Consider the following 16,860-nt stretch of genomic DNA (forward strand, 5'->3'; position numbering starts at 1 on the left):
GGAGCTGCCTGTGTGAATGCAGACAGAAGATTTTTTTTTACTCTAATTTACTCGAACCCAGAGTATTTTACCCGCAGAAAGAGCTGATGTGTGAACACAGCGGGAGATAAGCAGGAGGATTCACCTCGAGTGAGTGGGAGGTGACCAACACTTCGACGATCTCCGAGTGCGTAATGCTGTCAGGGCTAAAATAGTTTGCTGCATAGTGTTTTCCAGAATGTTCTTCCCCCTCTCTTCTGTTGATATTTTGTTTCATTCAAACATATTTTGATCAGAAGACAGTGGAGAATACTGAAATTAGACAAGAATGACGGTGCCAAGTTGTTTGTCACACCATAACATTGTTGCCATGGATACGGAGAGTAGGCAGTCCTTTATTGTAGTCCAGGACACATGCTTACATACTGCCAAACAAATGGTGACAAATGTGTTCCAGTCCACCTGAGCAAGGCCTGACTTCACAGTGTATCCTTCAGTCTTCTTCGTGGTTTTCTGTCCCTTTTAAATCAGTGAGTCAAATGTTAATACCTGGTGTAAACTGGGTAGATGTGTCTCTTACCCGCTCTGCCAGTTGAGGATGTGCTGTGGGCTGCAGGGGGGTGTGGGCGTGGCTGCATGTTCGCTGGAGGGCGTCATACTCCTCTGGCTGTGAGGGGATGCAGCTATGGGTAAAAAAATCCACAGTTAGTCGCGTTAGATAGATAGATAGATAGATAGATACTTTATTGATCCCGAGGGAAATTCAGGCGTTGTGCAGCATGACAGAGACATACATGTAAACAAACACACGTGAATGTAGAGGCGTGGAGAAAGCACACAGAACGCAGCCTGTGAGAGTTGAGGGCAGAAGAAATTTCAACAATGTGCCACTCAATGGCCTCAGGGGGCGTGACCTCCATGTCACAGAGGCTATTTCAGGGGTCATGTGACACTAGAGTGACAGGAAGTAAGTGCACATAGGCCTCGTTGGCGCAGTAGGCAGCGCGTCAGTCTCATAATCTGAAGGTCGTGAGTTCGAGCCTCACACGGGGCAGTCGTTTTCCACATGGCTCTGCCAACGTTATTTACATCAAAACATCACCATTTAAAAACTGAACACAGTAGTACTGTTTTACTTACTTCACCTTTCAAACACACAATATGATTACAAATTGTACAGAAATGTTGTACAGGTTGACGTTGGAACATCTGAGACACGGCCCTTGTCTTTATAATTCTTAACAACTCTGAACAAACTTGTCTGTTTCATTTTCGTGTATTTATTTATCTTTCATAAAGACTCATGCTTAAGAGATCAAGGTGCGGACGTGAAGGGAGGCAGGGAGGGAGAGTCTGTGTCGGGGATGGGGAGGCTTATCAAGTGTTTGTGTGGTCATATGTACTATGTGGACTGTTAAGATTAAAATCAATAAAAAAAATAACAAATAAAACTCTCAACAAACTTGATGTTTGTAAACATGACAACCTCCAACTGAAGGAAACAACTTGTAAACGAATGATACACCCACCTGGTGAGCCCTTGGCAAGTGTTCCTACTCGACTTCCTCGACCATGTCCCAAGGTGCCTTGCTGTGACCCTGTCTCGGAAGAAGTAGAACCCGAGTGACTCCTCTCCTTCAGGCTTCCCGAGGACCTTTGGTACCAACACCGCAGCTCTTCAGACACCGCTGCCCTCCCCCCTCCTCCACCTTCCCGCCCCAGTGACGGAGTCCGTACGATCTGAGAGCGCGACGGTGTTAGTCGGCCGCTCCCCTCCCCTCCCTCTTCTCCCCCCCAGGCCTCTTTGTACAGTCCCCCGGCCGTGTAGGAGCTCGAGGTCTTGAATTGGGCCTTCACGCTGTAATGGCCCTCCTGATCGCTCTCCAGGCTGCGCACCACCACTGGGTTTGGGCTGCCCTCCACGTATAGCGGGTACTCCTTAATGCGGTACTGGGAGGAGGGCTGGCTCTGACTGTGAAGGTAGACACCGTGGTGTCCCCCTCCCATCACACCTCCACCTGAGCCTCCAACAGAGCCGTTCTTAGCCGCCAGGTTTGGCATAGATCCAGAGTTAGAGGAACCCAGGTGACCTGCAGACCTAGGAGATTACAAAGGACAACAGATATTAAGGTTAAATATATTACTGCTTTTTGTATGACGTACATAAAGGTGATAAAACAGTTATGTATTTTCTCTCTTCCTGACTCTACCTGTGCCTTTGCCTCTGTCTCTGCCTGGCTTTGGAGGGCGAGTCCTCTCCCAGAGTGGAGTAGTTGGGGTTGCTGCCTGGGGGTCCACCGGGGTAGTAATGCTCTGAGCTGCTTTGGCTGGTGCAGGATGAGCAGTCATCCAGTGGGTCAGAGCCATTTGAGCCACGTCCTGGACCCAGGAAGAATTCAGGGCTGCCCAGTGTGCCCAAAGTGTGCAGGTGTGCGTCGGTGTCGGGCACCAACAGTTTGCCCTGAGACTCAAGGCTTGAGCTGCGGTTCCTAAAGTGCTGAGCGAGGCTGTGCAGACGGGTGGGACTGATGTCCACTGACCTGTAAATGCAGGATCACAAAAGAAACCCATTTTAGGGGCAGAACAACACAATCAAATATATTATGACTATTATAATTAACACTAGATTTGGTAAGTTTTACTCGTAACCAAACAAATATAAAAGCAACAAGATAAATCTTCCATCTGCAGGTACAAATGGTACCTGACGACGGAAGCAGTAAGCTCATTTCATTGTGTCTTATGAAGTGAATACTGTCAGGGTCGTTGGGATTGTCCCCTTTTCCTGTCTACTTCTGTTTTGTCGATGTTTGGTTTTTGTCCTGCTGCTTGATCATGATCATTATTGTGACTCTGAGTTGTTCAGGAGGAGACTCCCCTTGCTAGTATTGAGAACTACCTGTTACGGACATGTATAATGAACCTCACCTGTTTCTGATAGTGAACCTTGCCTGATACTTTCTGAAGAAGGGTGTCTGCTAACAGATCCTTTTTTTACTGTCCTTACAGTTTTCTCCCATTCTTAGACTTTACATATAATGTATTGTGCTTTCCAAAGGAGTAGAGTCTCCAATAAGTGGTAAACAATTGAATGTTAAACAACTGACCTTGTGGAATGTACGTAGTGTGTGGTCCTGGTCTTCAGGTCTGGGGTCGATGGCATGCTGGACTGAGAATTCCAGTGAGGGAGGCTTCTGATGGGACTGCTCTGCAGTGAGTTACTCCCCCCTGCTTCTGCACTACCAGAGCTTGGGAAGCGCCTGTGACTAGACAAAAGGACAATTAAAGTTTGATCACATTTACACACCTTTCACATGTGCAACCTGCTAATGTGTACATTAGTGCTAGTTTGCTTGAGTTACTTAAACAAGAGGAGCTTATAGTGCCTTAAGTGCAGCTATTATTTTTTTGTATTGAAAGGATGCTGGACAGGTTTCCCACACGTTAAACTGAAGATCGACTCTCTCATACCTGGAGTGAGAAGAGCGTTTCTTGACTTTTTCATAAGGCTCATCCAATGACGATTCACTCCACATCTTGGGTTTGATGGGCGATTTGTCGTAGTCGGAGCGCGTGTAGTGCATGTGTCGCAGGCCATCCAGGGACTGTGGTGGAGGAGGCCGACTGTGAGATGGCGGTCGTGGAGGGAGGCCCTTGTGAGGCGATGCTACTGGCGAGAAGGTCGGGGTACCTGTAACTTGAGAATCATCTGAAATAGAGTGATTATAGATTAAGTTACATTCAATCCAAAAAAAAAAAAACACTTCACAAACTCATTATGGGGAAGAAGAGGGCATGGGCATTATGAAAATATGTGAAGGATTGAGACTTACCATCATCCAAGACAAGTGCATCGGACAATGAACTGTCTTCAGAGCCAATATTGGCTTCTATTGGACAGAGAAAGAATTGGAGATCTTATGATTAGAACTCTAAAAGCTTTAAAGCCAAATGTTTGACTAATCAGAAAAGCTTCAATGTCAGAACATGTCTGCTTCACCAATCAATCTTGCAATTGTTTAAAAAATAAACACTTGAGCATGTTGCTCATTATTATGGGAACTACAGCTTACTAAAAGGAGATGTGCAAAATGTAGAATTGTCCTGTAAAGACTCGGAGTGTTCCGTTACCTTCTATGATAAGAGACGCCCTCTGTGTCGGCTTCTTGCCAGAGCGGACTCGGTACTCGTTGATGGAGTTCTCAATTTCCTGGAGCTTCTTCAGTGCGTTCAGATAAGACGTCTTCCTCTGCTTCTTCAGCTTCTTGCTGCTCACGTGAGGATCGCTGGCGAGACGCCTGGCTGCCTCTGTAATCTGGGACTGGATGGCAAACTCCCGCTCCAAACGCTCCAGTTCTTCCTCCTTGAATGAGACATATATCTCTCCGATTTAGCAACAGAAATCAATGCACAATCCAAAATCAACAAGGCTCGGTTTGCAGACACATAGTCAGACTGTAACTCTCCCATGCAACGTGTTTGGTCAGGCACACGCACACTCAAAGCCCTGCCAGAGAAAATACACTGCGGAAGTCGTTTATCTGTGCTGGACCACTCACCACTGGATATATTCTTTATTGGTCACATTGTCCCCCCCCCATTAATAACACTGCTACATCAATCCATCCTCTTCTAATCTTCACTTCCCCTGAGACTTGTGGAGGCAGGAACTAAAACTCTGTGTCATATGTACTGTATTGCTACACTGAGACTGGTATCTCACTAGAGCAAACTGTATGGAGGGATACTGCTCATGAGTGGTAAATAGAAACATATGAACAGTCATGTGCTTACGTGACTGTAAGTCATACGTCATGTGTACACTTAGCACTTGTGAAAACACAGAGTTTCGTGTTCCCCTCCAAAGAGACCAGACTATCTCAGCGTTGAGGAATCTCTCCCTCTGACGACCCCCTTCACACTCCGTGTCTGTGTGTTTAAGATGTGAAGTGTAAATGAAGAAACAACATCATTCTGCTTGCAGAACAACTTTCTGATATTGTGTCCTTTTTTCTGTTTTTTTTTACAAAGCAAACAATCTCAGCAACTCCCCCCTCGCACACCCCCGCACACACATGGCTGCACACCACACATACAATCCTACTATCACCACTTCCTGCGGCGAGAATGCTGCCAGACTATTTTTAGAAGTTCTGCTGCCCTGGAAAATTAAGCCATGGCACAAAATACAGCGAGGCGATGCGGAGCAAAAACAAGGTGCAAGACGTCTTTTTTTTTTAGTGTTCTCAGTTTACTTTGCTGACTAAAAACAGCAGGTCAGCCATGGTGCAGAAAAAATGTGTAGGTATAAAATCCAAAGTATTTGAAAGAAGTTTATCGTGAGCTAACCTTGATCTGCACTAACTTTAAGAGCTTGTTAGTGATAATCAGTTTATTGTTCACATTGCAGCTGGAATGAACAATTCCTTAAGAGTGAAGATGACTTTAGGGCAGCACAGGCATAGTGCTGCCCGTTGTGGTATTATGTTGCATGTTTAGTGAGTGTAGAGATTGGAGGGGATGATAAAGTTCTCCTGAAGAAAACAGGGAGTTTGAACCTCACCTCTCCCTTTGGAAGAATCTTCTGCTCATCCAGTTTAAAAGCAGTACCGATCTTCCTTCTCACTGTGGGCGGCTCCTCTCCCGGATCCAAAGGATATTCCTTGGGAAGCTTTCCTGTCAGTTCCTAGGAAACACGTAATAGGGATATGAAATCAAAAGACGTTGTGAGTGAGAGCTGAGGAGCTTTTTGGTTGACAACATATTTAAAGAAGCTGTCTGTGTTTTGTCATACCGCCTCTCGGATGCAGATGCTTTTGAGTTCCTCTAGTCTCTGTCTTAGCGTTTCCTCCAGAGCTTCCTGCCTGGCCCTCAGTGCTGCCAGCATGTCCTTCTTAGCAGTCTGGGAGCTATCAGATTCCTGAGAACCTGAAGGTTAAAGACAACACATAGCATCAGGAATAGAGTCAGGACTAAAAGATGTGTGTGTGTGTTTTACATGTTTAGAGTGTGGGGATCCTCGATGAGGCACAATGTGACCATGGGTAGAAATTGTGCGAGCACCTGCTAGCTTCACAGGATGTTTACAGGGAAGCGAATGGAACGGTTTGATAAGGAAATTGAGTTTTAGTGGCGTGTTTGTGCAAGTGTGAGTGTTTGGAGGAAGTGGCAGATTAGGACAAAGTCTGTGACGCACAGTCTCCAAGGCCCTGAGATGGTGCCAGGCTTGTTTGCAACATGCTTTGTTGAACAACATCCCCACGCTCTGCACCAAACACACATTCTGTTTCAATTTGCTTAAATGTGCGTGTCAAAAATTAGAATAAATCCTACTTCAGCTGTTTAGGGAAAAGACATACTAGACTGTACTATGTGTACACAGAAATCTTGTGTGATACAGTATGGGATGAAAATCAAACTAGAGGAAGAAAAGGCGAAGAAGAGGAAGGGGATGATACAGTATGAAGAGCTGGAGAAATCAAGAAAAAATGAAATAGAGAATTCTTGCATCTATACTGAGAAAAAAAGCAGGTTTTGTTCAGACGAATCCTTCACAAGTGATCATGCAGCAGTCCGTGTCACGCTCATTTGTTGAGCACGTTGTGTAAATGACTGCCATAAAGTTGTCCCACTTCCCACTATGGCTCCATAGGTTCCCTAACCCACTCAATGCGGAATGGGCAGGGGCCCACTGGAGGATGAGTCTGTGTGACACCGAGGGTGGAAGTGTTGTTCTCCACCCACGGAAGGTCTGTGGGTGGGGTTTGTGTACAGTACATGTGGAAGCACAGAATCAATGGCCTCTTTTCAGAAGCAGCTGTTTCTGTCCCTCCAGTTGTCAACGAGACTCCCCCTCACCCTCACACGTGCAAACACACACACACACACACACACACACACACACACACACACACACACACACACACATAAATCCTTCTCCTGCCCAGTTTGACAGAATCTCTCCCTCGTACAGACTCCTCCACTGTCCATGTACTGACCTGAGGAGAGCAGACTGCCACTGCTGCCGCTGATGATCTTGCCTTTGCTGCCCATGTTGGCCAGCTTGGAGGTCTTCAGAGTTCCCGTTTCTGTGAGGTCTATAGCAATCTCACTCAAACTCCGCGCAGCATGGATCTTAGACTTGAGACACAAGAATGGAGAAAATGTTTCAAAACTCATCGTGAAGCGTTTTAATAGAATCACTCCTCTGACCATGCTTATGGCTGTATGTCTTGTACATTATTAATCATATCTGCTGTGGTGGAAGCATTTGATGGGACTGACCTTGCTTTGCTTGCGGTCCAGGTAGAACTGGTGTTGGCTGATGGCCATGGCCCAAATGGACTTGATGAGTGCAGGACAGGCGTACCAAGTATGCACAGCGATGCCACTGTGACCAAATGTCCTTCTGGTCACTGACGCCCTACAGTAGAAGCGGACACAAGGCCTCCTTATATACACTGAATACAAAAGAGAGATACATATCCAAGCAGCGCAACTAACACACCTGTAGCTTTTAAAGGACAGAACATTTCAGATAGACTTTTTGTTGTTGTTGTAACAGAGCAACACACGTTGTTTCATTCCTATTTAAACACACATCTGTAGCTGAGCAACAGAACAGCTCACACTAATGACAGCTTTCTTTGGAGAAAAAAAACAAACAAAACAAAACAACAACACTAATGCAATTTGTCTCTTTTTCTCCCATCCCCCCCCCCCCCCCTCCCCCCGTCTGTAGAATAATACTCATGTTAAATAAACACAGCAGAGGTCACTTCCTCCGCAAAACAGCTATCATAAAGCAATCTTTCCTCCTGTGGTCAACTGTGTTGTGAATGTAGAGTATATGTTTGTGTGTGTGTGTGTGTGTGTGTGAAGGAGCACGTGTTTGTTCAGGCATGTGACTACACAAGTGTGTTAATAATCAGGCTATCAATCCGCGTCAGGCTCCTATGGGACATCCCCAATATCTTGCTCGACTGCCAAGACAAACTCTGCAACCATTACTGAATAAGATTCCTATCTCTCCCTTCCCGCTCTACAAACACTCTGTTGTAGGAATCTTACCACATTCACATATGGCACAGTGGTAATTTACAGTAAAAGCTACTGGAAGGTGTCCAATATTCATGGGGAAACTCTATCACTTACAATAGCTATGATTTGAAGTCGTTGAAATAGAAGTGTTATAAGATAATAATCATTCTGATTATGTGAATCCTCACAATGACATTCAAGCTATTTGAGAAAAAAAAAAACAAAGTCGCAAGTTGACACTAGTTTAAACTGTGATATAAATTTACCTTCTGGGGTCATGAACTTCCACTGAAAACTTCTTCTCTCTGAAGTAGAGGTTCTCCAACTGCCTCCATTGGAACACCTGAGGTTTGAGAGGGAACAAAACACTCTTCAGGGCTGCTCACAAGCAAACATCTCTCACATTATCCTCACAGTCCTTCGCCAAATTCCCCTTTCCTCTTCGCTGTATGTTCCCATTTGTTTTCAGGGAAAATGAGCTGGATCGGGATGAGAAGGACAGAAAAAAAAAAAAATAGAGGCTGGCGAAGAGGAGGAGTTAGGAACAGAGAAGGAGCTAGAGGAAGAAAAGAGAACCTAGTCTGGAGCTCTCGATCAGGTCCAGACCAGGCGTTCTTGTCCACAGAGGAACCCTTCGCTGGATGACCTCACTCTGGAGAAAGACAGTGTGAGAGGGAGGAGGCTTTCTTTCCCCTGCTCGGATTTTCTTTTTTCCTCTTTTCCGCCCCCTTTATGAACCATCAGCGCCTCTTTAAATAGAGCCAAGAGCCAGCTGGGCGAGAAAGTTTTCCCAAAGAAGTACTCCAAAGCATGTGTGTATCTTAAATCCTCCCAGATGGAGGGGAACAGAATCTTACGAGGTGATGGGTGTTCACCATCTGTAGGCATGTGCGTGAGTGTGTGTTGGTGGAGAGCGAGCGTGTAAAGTTTAGTTTCCTCCTCTCCTGTAGCTTCGCTAGGAGGGCTTAGGAGGGAGGGGGCTTTTGTACCTCCACTCCTCCTGACCCTCCCCCCTCCCTTAGGGACTGTGCTTCCTGCTCTGGGCTCTGTGGTTAGTAGGTGTGTGTGCGTGTGTGTGTGTGTATGTAATGAGAGGTCAGGGAGGAGTGATAAGGGGGGAAATAAGCTTTATGTGTACCTAGTAATTGAAGTGCCCTTGCTTTGTTTGGTCAGATCTTTGTGTTTGTACACACACAAAAAGTCTGTTTCTTGTTAGGGGAAGAGAGGAGTCAGAAGACAAGCAGGCTCGCATCTATCAGCTGGAACAGACATGCAAAACACACTGACACGCGCCGCTGAGGTAATCTAGCGAAGCATTTGAAAAGAATGTTTCTAAGCTGCATAAAACTGACACGCAGGAGAAAGAAACAAAGAAGAACAAACTATGACAGGATAAGGGAGGGAGAGTATGTGCTTAGAGGTCACAGCCCCGAAATGTTAACGGCCTGGGCAAACAATAGGCAGTGTGACGAGAGGTAGAGATATCATGAAAACTGTAAACACAGCCTAATGTAATCTATAAGTGTGTGTATGTGTGTGCAAGAGCATGCGGAAAGAAAAGAAAAAGAAATTTGTACCCAAACTACTCTAGTACATTTTCAATGGAGTGCGAAATGCTAATGTAGCGTGGGGCTAAATATAGCGGGAAAGGCTGATAGTGAGCAACCGTGTGAGTGTGTGCGTGTTAACTACATATGGGCCAGAGGTGTTGAGAGATAAGATGGGTGTTTGTAACTATGTTCAGGCACGAGACCACTAATGCTGTACTCTCCACCAGCTGGACAAAGCTGAGTCAAAATTGAAATGTCGTGTTTAAAATGAGACGATTAGTATTTGATTCTGTGAAGTTTGTCCGAATGAAACCTTTGTAGTTTTCTATTTGAGTAGTGTTAATATCTAAACAAACCATGCTGACACGTTTTCTTAAGAGTCTAGTCTGGTGGGTGCTTCTGTTCTTAGGGTAAGGGTGGTCATTCATGCATACACTATAAATCCTCTTCCTTTGGACTGTAAAACAGTTGTCATCATACATAAACAACTGGCTGCTGCAAAGGTCAGATCTGATGGAGTGTAAAGGCCTTTCTTGGCTGTCGTGGACTCCCTGGGGATTACATGAAGAATAGAGAGTTTAAATAGCGTAGTCCAGTAGAACTGTTAGCGAGACCAAATGTTATTCTTTGCTAGAAATGGACCCAAGGGCTCAAAAAAGGCTATTGTTTCACCCATAGGTGGGGCTCCGGTGTGCTATACTTTTGACCAGTTGTCATGGAGATATAAATACCCTCGAGGGGCACTCCCTGGTGTTTGCGTTTTGGTGGTGGTGTTTTGACATTTATCGAAAAGTAATCAGAGAAGGCAGTCAATGAAACACAGACAGAAGCTGAAATGAGAGTCAGTGGGTGTTCACTTCCTCTTCCTTAATCCTCTTCAGAATAAAAAGTCAGTATGCAGCGAAGAGCAAAGACTTTTTTTGTGCAGGTTAATATGAACAGTAGTTTGTTGTGTTTGACTTCATGCAGTGTCTTCACAGTGTTTACAGAAGCTTTTCCATGATAGCCCTAAACTGGTCAGTCAGGTGGTCATTCGAACACACACACACACACACACCCTATAATCTCTGTCTCAATGAGTCAGGTCACACTAACGAGGCATTTGGTGTGATGTATGCTCCAGCAGTAAACCCTCCTCTGTGTGTGTGTGTAGTGAATGTCTGTGACTGACCTGCGGTAAGTTGAGGGGGGAAAGTAATTAAGTATCTCCAAATAAAACTGGAGGGTGCAGTATTCAGTCTGCATTTAGACACAACAGGATCTCCCGTCATAAAAAGACTAATTAAACTGAAGCTCACACCGACATGTTGACAAACTGTAGTAATGGAGTTCCTTTTTTAATGATAACAAATGTTGTTTTTTTGAGGAAATTAATCTTGATAACTATGACAAAAGATGCTGTTTGGCTCGAATAGTCTCACAGCTACATCTCTCTGACTCACTGGTTACTGGAACTGGACTGTCTGACTAATCACCAAATCTGGGTCTTAACTAGCAGCTTTAAGAAAGGGTACCACCCACCTCTTTGTCTGCCTTATAAGTCTGGAAAAAGCTTGAGAGTGTGTGTTTAGTTTTTTGTGTGTGATGGAGTTAGTCTTGTGATTGCTGTTGAATTAACAAGAAATGCATTTCAAGCTACTTAAAGTAGAATAACACTTACTAACAATCACTTTCTTTCTCTGCTTCCAAATGTGTGTGTGTGTGTGTGTGTGTGTGTGTGTGTGTGTGTGTGTGTTTGTGTGTGTGTGTGTGTGTGTGTGTGTTTGTCTTTGTTAGGCTGAGAGAGAAAAAGGGGAAGAAAGTGACGAGGTCAGTATGGATGAATGACAAGCTAATGACTCCAGTTGATGGATCCTTATTAGTAGCAATCTAAAAAAAAATCTTGCATGGGAATTGTATTAACTTTTCCTTGTGTTCCCTCTCTCTCTAGAAGGCCCCCTTTTCCCTCCCTTTACACCTCAGTGAAAGCTTCAAACCCTTTCACTCTCTGTACACTTTTATTAAGTAAATAAGACAGTTAGAACATTTTTCATGCTCTGCTCTTTGTGACTTCCACACAGGATAAAGTGTATTGTACTGCTTTTGCTTTTGCCCAATGTGAGGTGACCTTGGGTGGCTTGAAAGGTGCCATCAAATAAAATGTATTATCATTATTATTATTACTACTGCAAAGTGGATCTGTTCCATTATCATGGCGATTTAACACCTTGAAAGCAGCTAAGTTTAAAAGCACATTGGAAGGAAGCAGGAACAGCTCAACAGGTCGAAATTCATCAAGACAGAAATGCACGTGTCAAGACTCACTTCACACACACACACACACACACACACACACACACATACACACGCACATGCAGACAGAGCACAATGTTAGTGGCAAACGGGAGAGCTGAGGCAGACAGGAAGTATTCATCAGCATGGAGAGTTCAGAGTTTGTGTGTGTGTGTGTGTGTGTGTGTGTACGTGAGTGTGAGTGTCTTGTGGCTCAGTAAGTATTAAGGGATGCTGTTAACCACATTAACACCCAATGAGACAAGGTTAACTGTCAGAAATCAAGGCCCTAAACATGACTGAGGTCAGAGGTGAGATGAGAAAGGATTTCACCCAGACGACCCAGAGCAATGACTGGCATGAGGACGCCATTCAACGAGAGGCAGAAACAAAAGAAAGACAGGATGCAAAACATTCCAAGACTGAAGGTCTCCAGACAGTATAAAACACAATGTCCTGGCTCACTGAGTCACAGAGTGGAAAAAAAAAAAAAGTGACACAATGACCATGAAAACAAACCGGCAGAAGACATTTCCTTCTTATGCTACAAAAACATTTAAAATAACAATGTCTCTGTTAAAAGATAGAGGGAAGAATTCAGAATCATTTCTTTTGCTGTGAAGATCAGTAGGAGAGTCATCTCACCTTCCGGGGTTTAATTTTGTCCTGGTGGTCATACTGAAAGATGCCTTTATAGCTCAAACCCAACCACCACGGTATCCCCTGCTTGTCCTACAATAAAACACAAGAGACAACCTGAGGACACGTTCTCAATGTGTGTGGGATCTCTAGCTGAGCCAGAGAGAGAGAGAGAGAGAGAGAGACGTGGACACAAAGATAGGGTCCACATAGTTCTCTCATATCTTTGAATGCAAAATTGCATGCTGTTCCACAGTGAAACACATGTGCTTGGTATGCGTGTGTGTGAATGAAAAAAGAAAAGGCAGAGTAGTAAAACTGTACCTTTACGGCATAGTAATGTACTCCATATGTGGGCAGGGACTCCACAATGCTCATATAACTGTGAGGAGCAGAAAGACAGACATGTAAAGGTTACAAGGAAGACAGCATTACTCACAGTGCACGAACAAAACTAAACACACACACACACTCACTTAACAATAGCTTGTCCCCTGGACTGCCCATTGAACTTCTTGTAATGCTCTATGACCCGCTCTTCACTGCAAGATAGATGGAAGAACAGAAACATGGGAAATTGTAAAGAACGGAATAAATAATCAAAAATTACAGCGTGTGTCGTCCTGTGGTATTTTTTTTCTTCCTTTTATGTAAAACAAACTTGTGTCTCACCAGTAGGCCAGAGATGGGTGCTCCTTTAGGGCCTGGGTGGGCAGAGCAGGCAGCTTTTTTAGGTCAGACCTGGTTGCATCATTACTGGGAGGATAAAACCACAAGGCATGGTTAACATCACTTAAAGCAAGGACATTCCCTTTCTTCTCTAGATCTTACAGTTTTCTTTAAATAGTAGGCAATAGCAAAGGACGGTAGAAGTGGAAGACTGCTAGTAATAAGGATAATAGGTCTGATCAAAACTTTCCACCAGAATGACCTGGGAAGCTGATTTTTTTTTTCTTTTAAATTGGGTCGTGCAATCAGTCATGTCGAATGTTGATAACTTGAGTGGTATGTGTTCAACATGCTGGACTGGGCTACCTCAGAACAGCTGCAGACACGCCCACTTTCGCAAACAGTTGAGAAGTAATGAGCAAGGACTCAAACAAGGAAGATAAAAGGAAATCATGACATAGATAAGGAAGGCATGAGATGAAGACAAAGACAGACTAAATGAGACAGGGAGCATTGCAGAGTGCCAACGAGACTTGGCCTAGGATTCAGTTTGCTTAGTACACTGCAATAATCCACTAGCCTTACTCCCTCCAGCCTCCGCCAAGGCCCCAGAGGTTTGGGGAAAGCCCTGGGAACATAACAACCTATGCGCTAAAGCCCTGGAAACAAGCCCATCCACCCTGTCCAGATGTTTTCTTGGACATTTGACGACTGCTGTGGGTCTGGATTGAGTAATATCTGTTAAAGACAGCCCTCATTAGGTAAAGTGAAATGGCTTCTTTTGACCAAATTTGGAATCGTGGATGATGGAAAGGCAAAGAAAAGCTCCTTTTGAACATTGCGATCTGAATTGAGGAATGGCATTGTGATAAGTACATCTTCACAAGAACATTTTCTTTGAAATGTAGAGACAGATTTGTTTTTGATTCACTCAAAATGCATGAAGTAAGTCAATTAATTTGCATACTGGGAACTCCAAGAGGAGCAGCATTGACAAATATAGAGTAACTCAATACCGATGAGGGGGTACAGTGTACTGTTCTCTAGAGTCTGAAGAGCTGGGAGGTATGTGTGTGGGAGGATGGGGTTAAAACAAGGGAGAGGGGGTGGAAGGAATGTCTCTAGAGTGTGTCACATTCCAGGCCCTCTGCAGGACTTTGTTTTATTTACTCCCTTCACCGGCGGAAATGAGGTCAGAGGAGATGTTAGCCTGTTATCTCCGCTACAATAAAGGGATCAGGGGAAGAACTATGACATACATATAAGCCATTCACACAGACGCACATCTAAAGAGCCACTTGTAGGATGTATTAGTGTGTTTGTGGTTATTATAAGACCACAGAGACGAGTAATCAATGATTTTTTTTTCATGACTGACAGTACAGGCTGGAAGACTGAACCGAAGTGGAACAGGGATGGCAGGAAAGAAGAAGTAAGGGAGTAAGTTAATGAAGCTCCAGACAAAAAAAAAAAAAGTTTTCAGAGTTGCACCTCAATTATCAGGGGAGCAGACGGACCACTGATATCCTTCCTATTGTCTCTTTGTGTTTGAACATGAACACATCTAGCCATGTTCAGGAAATTAAAAGAGTCATCCTATTTATTCATGCTAATGAATAATCATCTTTTTTTGAAGTCAGGTAACTTGTTGTTTCTACCCCGCAAACTGTGCTTTGACAATAGCCTAAACCTTGAAACATGCCGATTACATACAGTCTCTATAAAAGGACAAAGAAGCTTACCTGGTGAAATCACCTTTAGCCTCCTGTGAAACAGAACGATAAGAAGAAAAGAATAGAGAGCAGAAAGGACAGTTTACATATATGGATATGTGAGCGCTGAGCAGTGACCATAAAATGTGTTTATGTTCTGTGTGCATAGGTGAATGAGCAGTGAGGCCTGCTGGGATGAAATCAGATAGAAACATAAAACCTCATCTGGAGTGAAACATCTAGAGGCCCTACATAGCAGATACCTGATACTGTACATCTGCACCTGCATGGAGCAGACGCACACACACACATACCTTCACGCAGTCAAAGTGTAACATGACCTTGCAGCATCACAGTTAATGGACTGACCTACTCTGAGAAGGGATACGAGGGGGACAGAGCTGCAGATGAGGAGAATATGTGAAAAAGTGTCTTCCTGCTGCTCTGTGTTATATTAGCAGTGGCTTACTGCGCCAACAAAATAAAGCTAGTAGCCAAGAACTCTGTTGCAGACGAAGAAAACTGAGGCTTTTGGGCTCACTGTAGATAACTGTTGATAAAGGACTGAATGTTTAGCTACGTTAGCTAATAGTTAAAAGAAAAATCCACACTCACACACAAAACCAAAAATGCTGTATCTTACTTGGAGAATATAGGAAGCCAACTCAAAGACGACATCGCTGTCCACTTCAATGAGCTCCTGCACAGAGAAAAGAAAAGAAAATAGAGGACAGGGGCCATGAATAACACATCTCATACTGCGAGCAGCGAGAAGTTAGGTAGCACAAACATGATGTTGGGCGATGTTGGCAGTCGTTCTGATCATCTTTGGAATTGGCCTCTCATCATCGCCCCTTAATTCAAGATGGGTCCCTTTCAACACCCCAGCACTACCCCCTCCACTTTTCCTCTCTCCCCTCTCTAATTTCATGACCTCCCTGCGAAGATTGAGCTCACAGATTAGAGGAGAGGAAAGGGAAGGGGGTTGGGCAACGGGGTTTAGAGGGTGAAGGGAAGAAATAGATGCTCTGGTGTTTTTCATGTACTTTTTCTTTATGTGGACATTTAGACCTCGGGTAAAGGTAGAAACTGCAGGGTAGGATGGAGGACATGTGGAGAGAAAAGGAGGCAGGTTGAATAATTGTATTTCTCTATGTGAAAGACATAGAGGCTTGATTAAAAGTTGTTCCTTTAACTGCTCTCATCAGTGGAAATCATGCATGTTTTCACCAACCATGTGGACGGACATATAGAGGGGACACCATGTATCCACTGAGTTGGGGGAGGACACGGGTTGGTGGGCAGTGAGTAGTGGGTCAAGTATGCCAGGAATGTTCCCCTTTACTATCCACCACTTAATTGGTTGGAGATCAGACAGCCATGATGAAACTCTAGACAGAGCAAACCCACCCCGAGTGTACCACCCAGTGCGGCTGAGACTCGTCACATACTGCGTGTTATTTCACTGTCTGTGTCCCTACAGCACAGCAAAAACCTCTCAGCACTCATACAGACCCTACTGCAGAAGGTTAACTACTATGTTTAACCCACTGTACTTTATACCCAGAGCAGGATTCCCCCCTTTATTCCCGAGTTTCCATTAATGGTGAAGCAGGACCAACTGACATACAGGTAACAAGTACTTCGTCTCTGAGTTCATCAGGAGTGAACGTACTACTACTGTCAATAAAGAATATATGGATATATCATTATCACAGATATCTACAGGTTTTAACTGGGACATTTCAGCCCAATTATTTTCCTTCATGCCACATGCACCCTCTTCTGGACATGACAAGTAACTGCTTGTCATCGATAAAAAGTATCAACAGATCAAGTCACTGTCAATTAAACAGACAACTGGCCCTTTCTGAGTGGGATGCTGTAAGTCAATGACCAAAAACACAAAATGATTATTTATTTCATTAATGTATCACTTTGGAAATATTGCTGTCAGTGTTGACACTGTAAACTATTTAGGGTAAAATACGTCTCTCTGA

The 16,860-nt window shown here is 44.2% G+C and overlaps 1 protein-coding gene across 8 annotated transcripts in view; it reads right to left on the minus strand.

Annotated features, from left to right (window-relative positions):
• The window catches only part of frmd4a (FERM domain containing 4A), a 93,005-nt gene that overhangs the window by 4,432 nt on the left and 71,713 nt on the right, over positions 1 to 16,860 (minus strand). For 5 of the 8 annotated variants that reach the window (XM_079346344.1, XM_079346345.1, XM_079346339.1 and 2 more), the window contains exons 6-23: positions 15,504 to 15,560; positions 14,891 to 14,913; positions 13,152 to 13,235; positions 12,956 to 13,021; positions 12,804 to 12,861; positions 12,486 to 12,572; positions 8,286 to 8,362; positions 7,264 to 7,405; positions 6,978 to 7,119; positions 5,774 to 5,907; positions 5,543 to 5,665; positions 4,111 to 4,342; positions 3,813 to 3,869; positions 3,451 to 3,688; positions 3,087 to 3,245; positions 2,190 to 2,519; positions 1,509 to 2,077; positions 560 to 662 (exon numbers count right to left, since the gene is read on the minus strand). In XM_079346344.1, the coding sequence (XP_079202470.1) occupies positions 560 to 662; positions 1,509 to 2,077; positions 2,190 to 2,519; positions 3,087 to 3,245; positions 3,451 to 3,688; positions 3,813 to 3,869; positions 4,111 to 4,342; positions 5,543 to 5,665; positions 5,774 to 5,907; positions 6,978 to 7,119; positions 7,264 to 7,405; positions 8,286 to 8,362; positions 12,486 to 12,572; positions 12,804 to 12,861; positions 12,956 to 13,021; positions 13,152 to 13,235; positions 14,891 to 14,913; positions 15,504 to 15,560 (2,681 nt within the window). The remainder of the gene's footprint in view (positions 1 to 559; positions 663 to 1,508; positions 2,078 to 2,189; positions 2,520 to 3,086; positions 3,246 to 3,450; positions 3,689 to 3,812; positions 3,870 to 4,110; positions 4,343 to 5,542; positions 5,666 to 5,773; positions 5,908 to 6,977; positions 7,120 to 7,263; positions 7,406 to 8,285; positions 8,363 to 12,485; positions 12,573 to 12,803; positions 12,862 to 12,955; positions 13,022 to 13,151; positions 13,236 to 14,890; positions 14,914 to 15,503; positions 15,561 to 16,860) is intronic. The other 3 variants (XM_079346342.1, XM_079346340.1, XM_079346341.1) reach the window with 3 other exon arrangements.

This window comes from Symphodus melops, assembly GCF_947650265.1.
Source record: "Symphodus melops genome assembly, chromosome: 6".
In the NCBI taxonomy this organism is placed as follows: domain Eukaryota; kingdom Metazoa; phylum Chordata; class Actinopteri; order Labriformes; family Labridae; genus Symphodus; species Symphodus melops.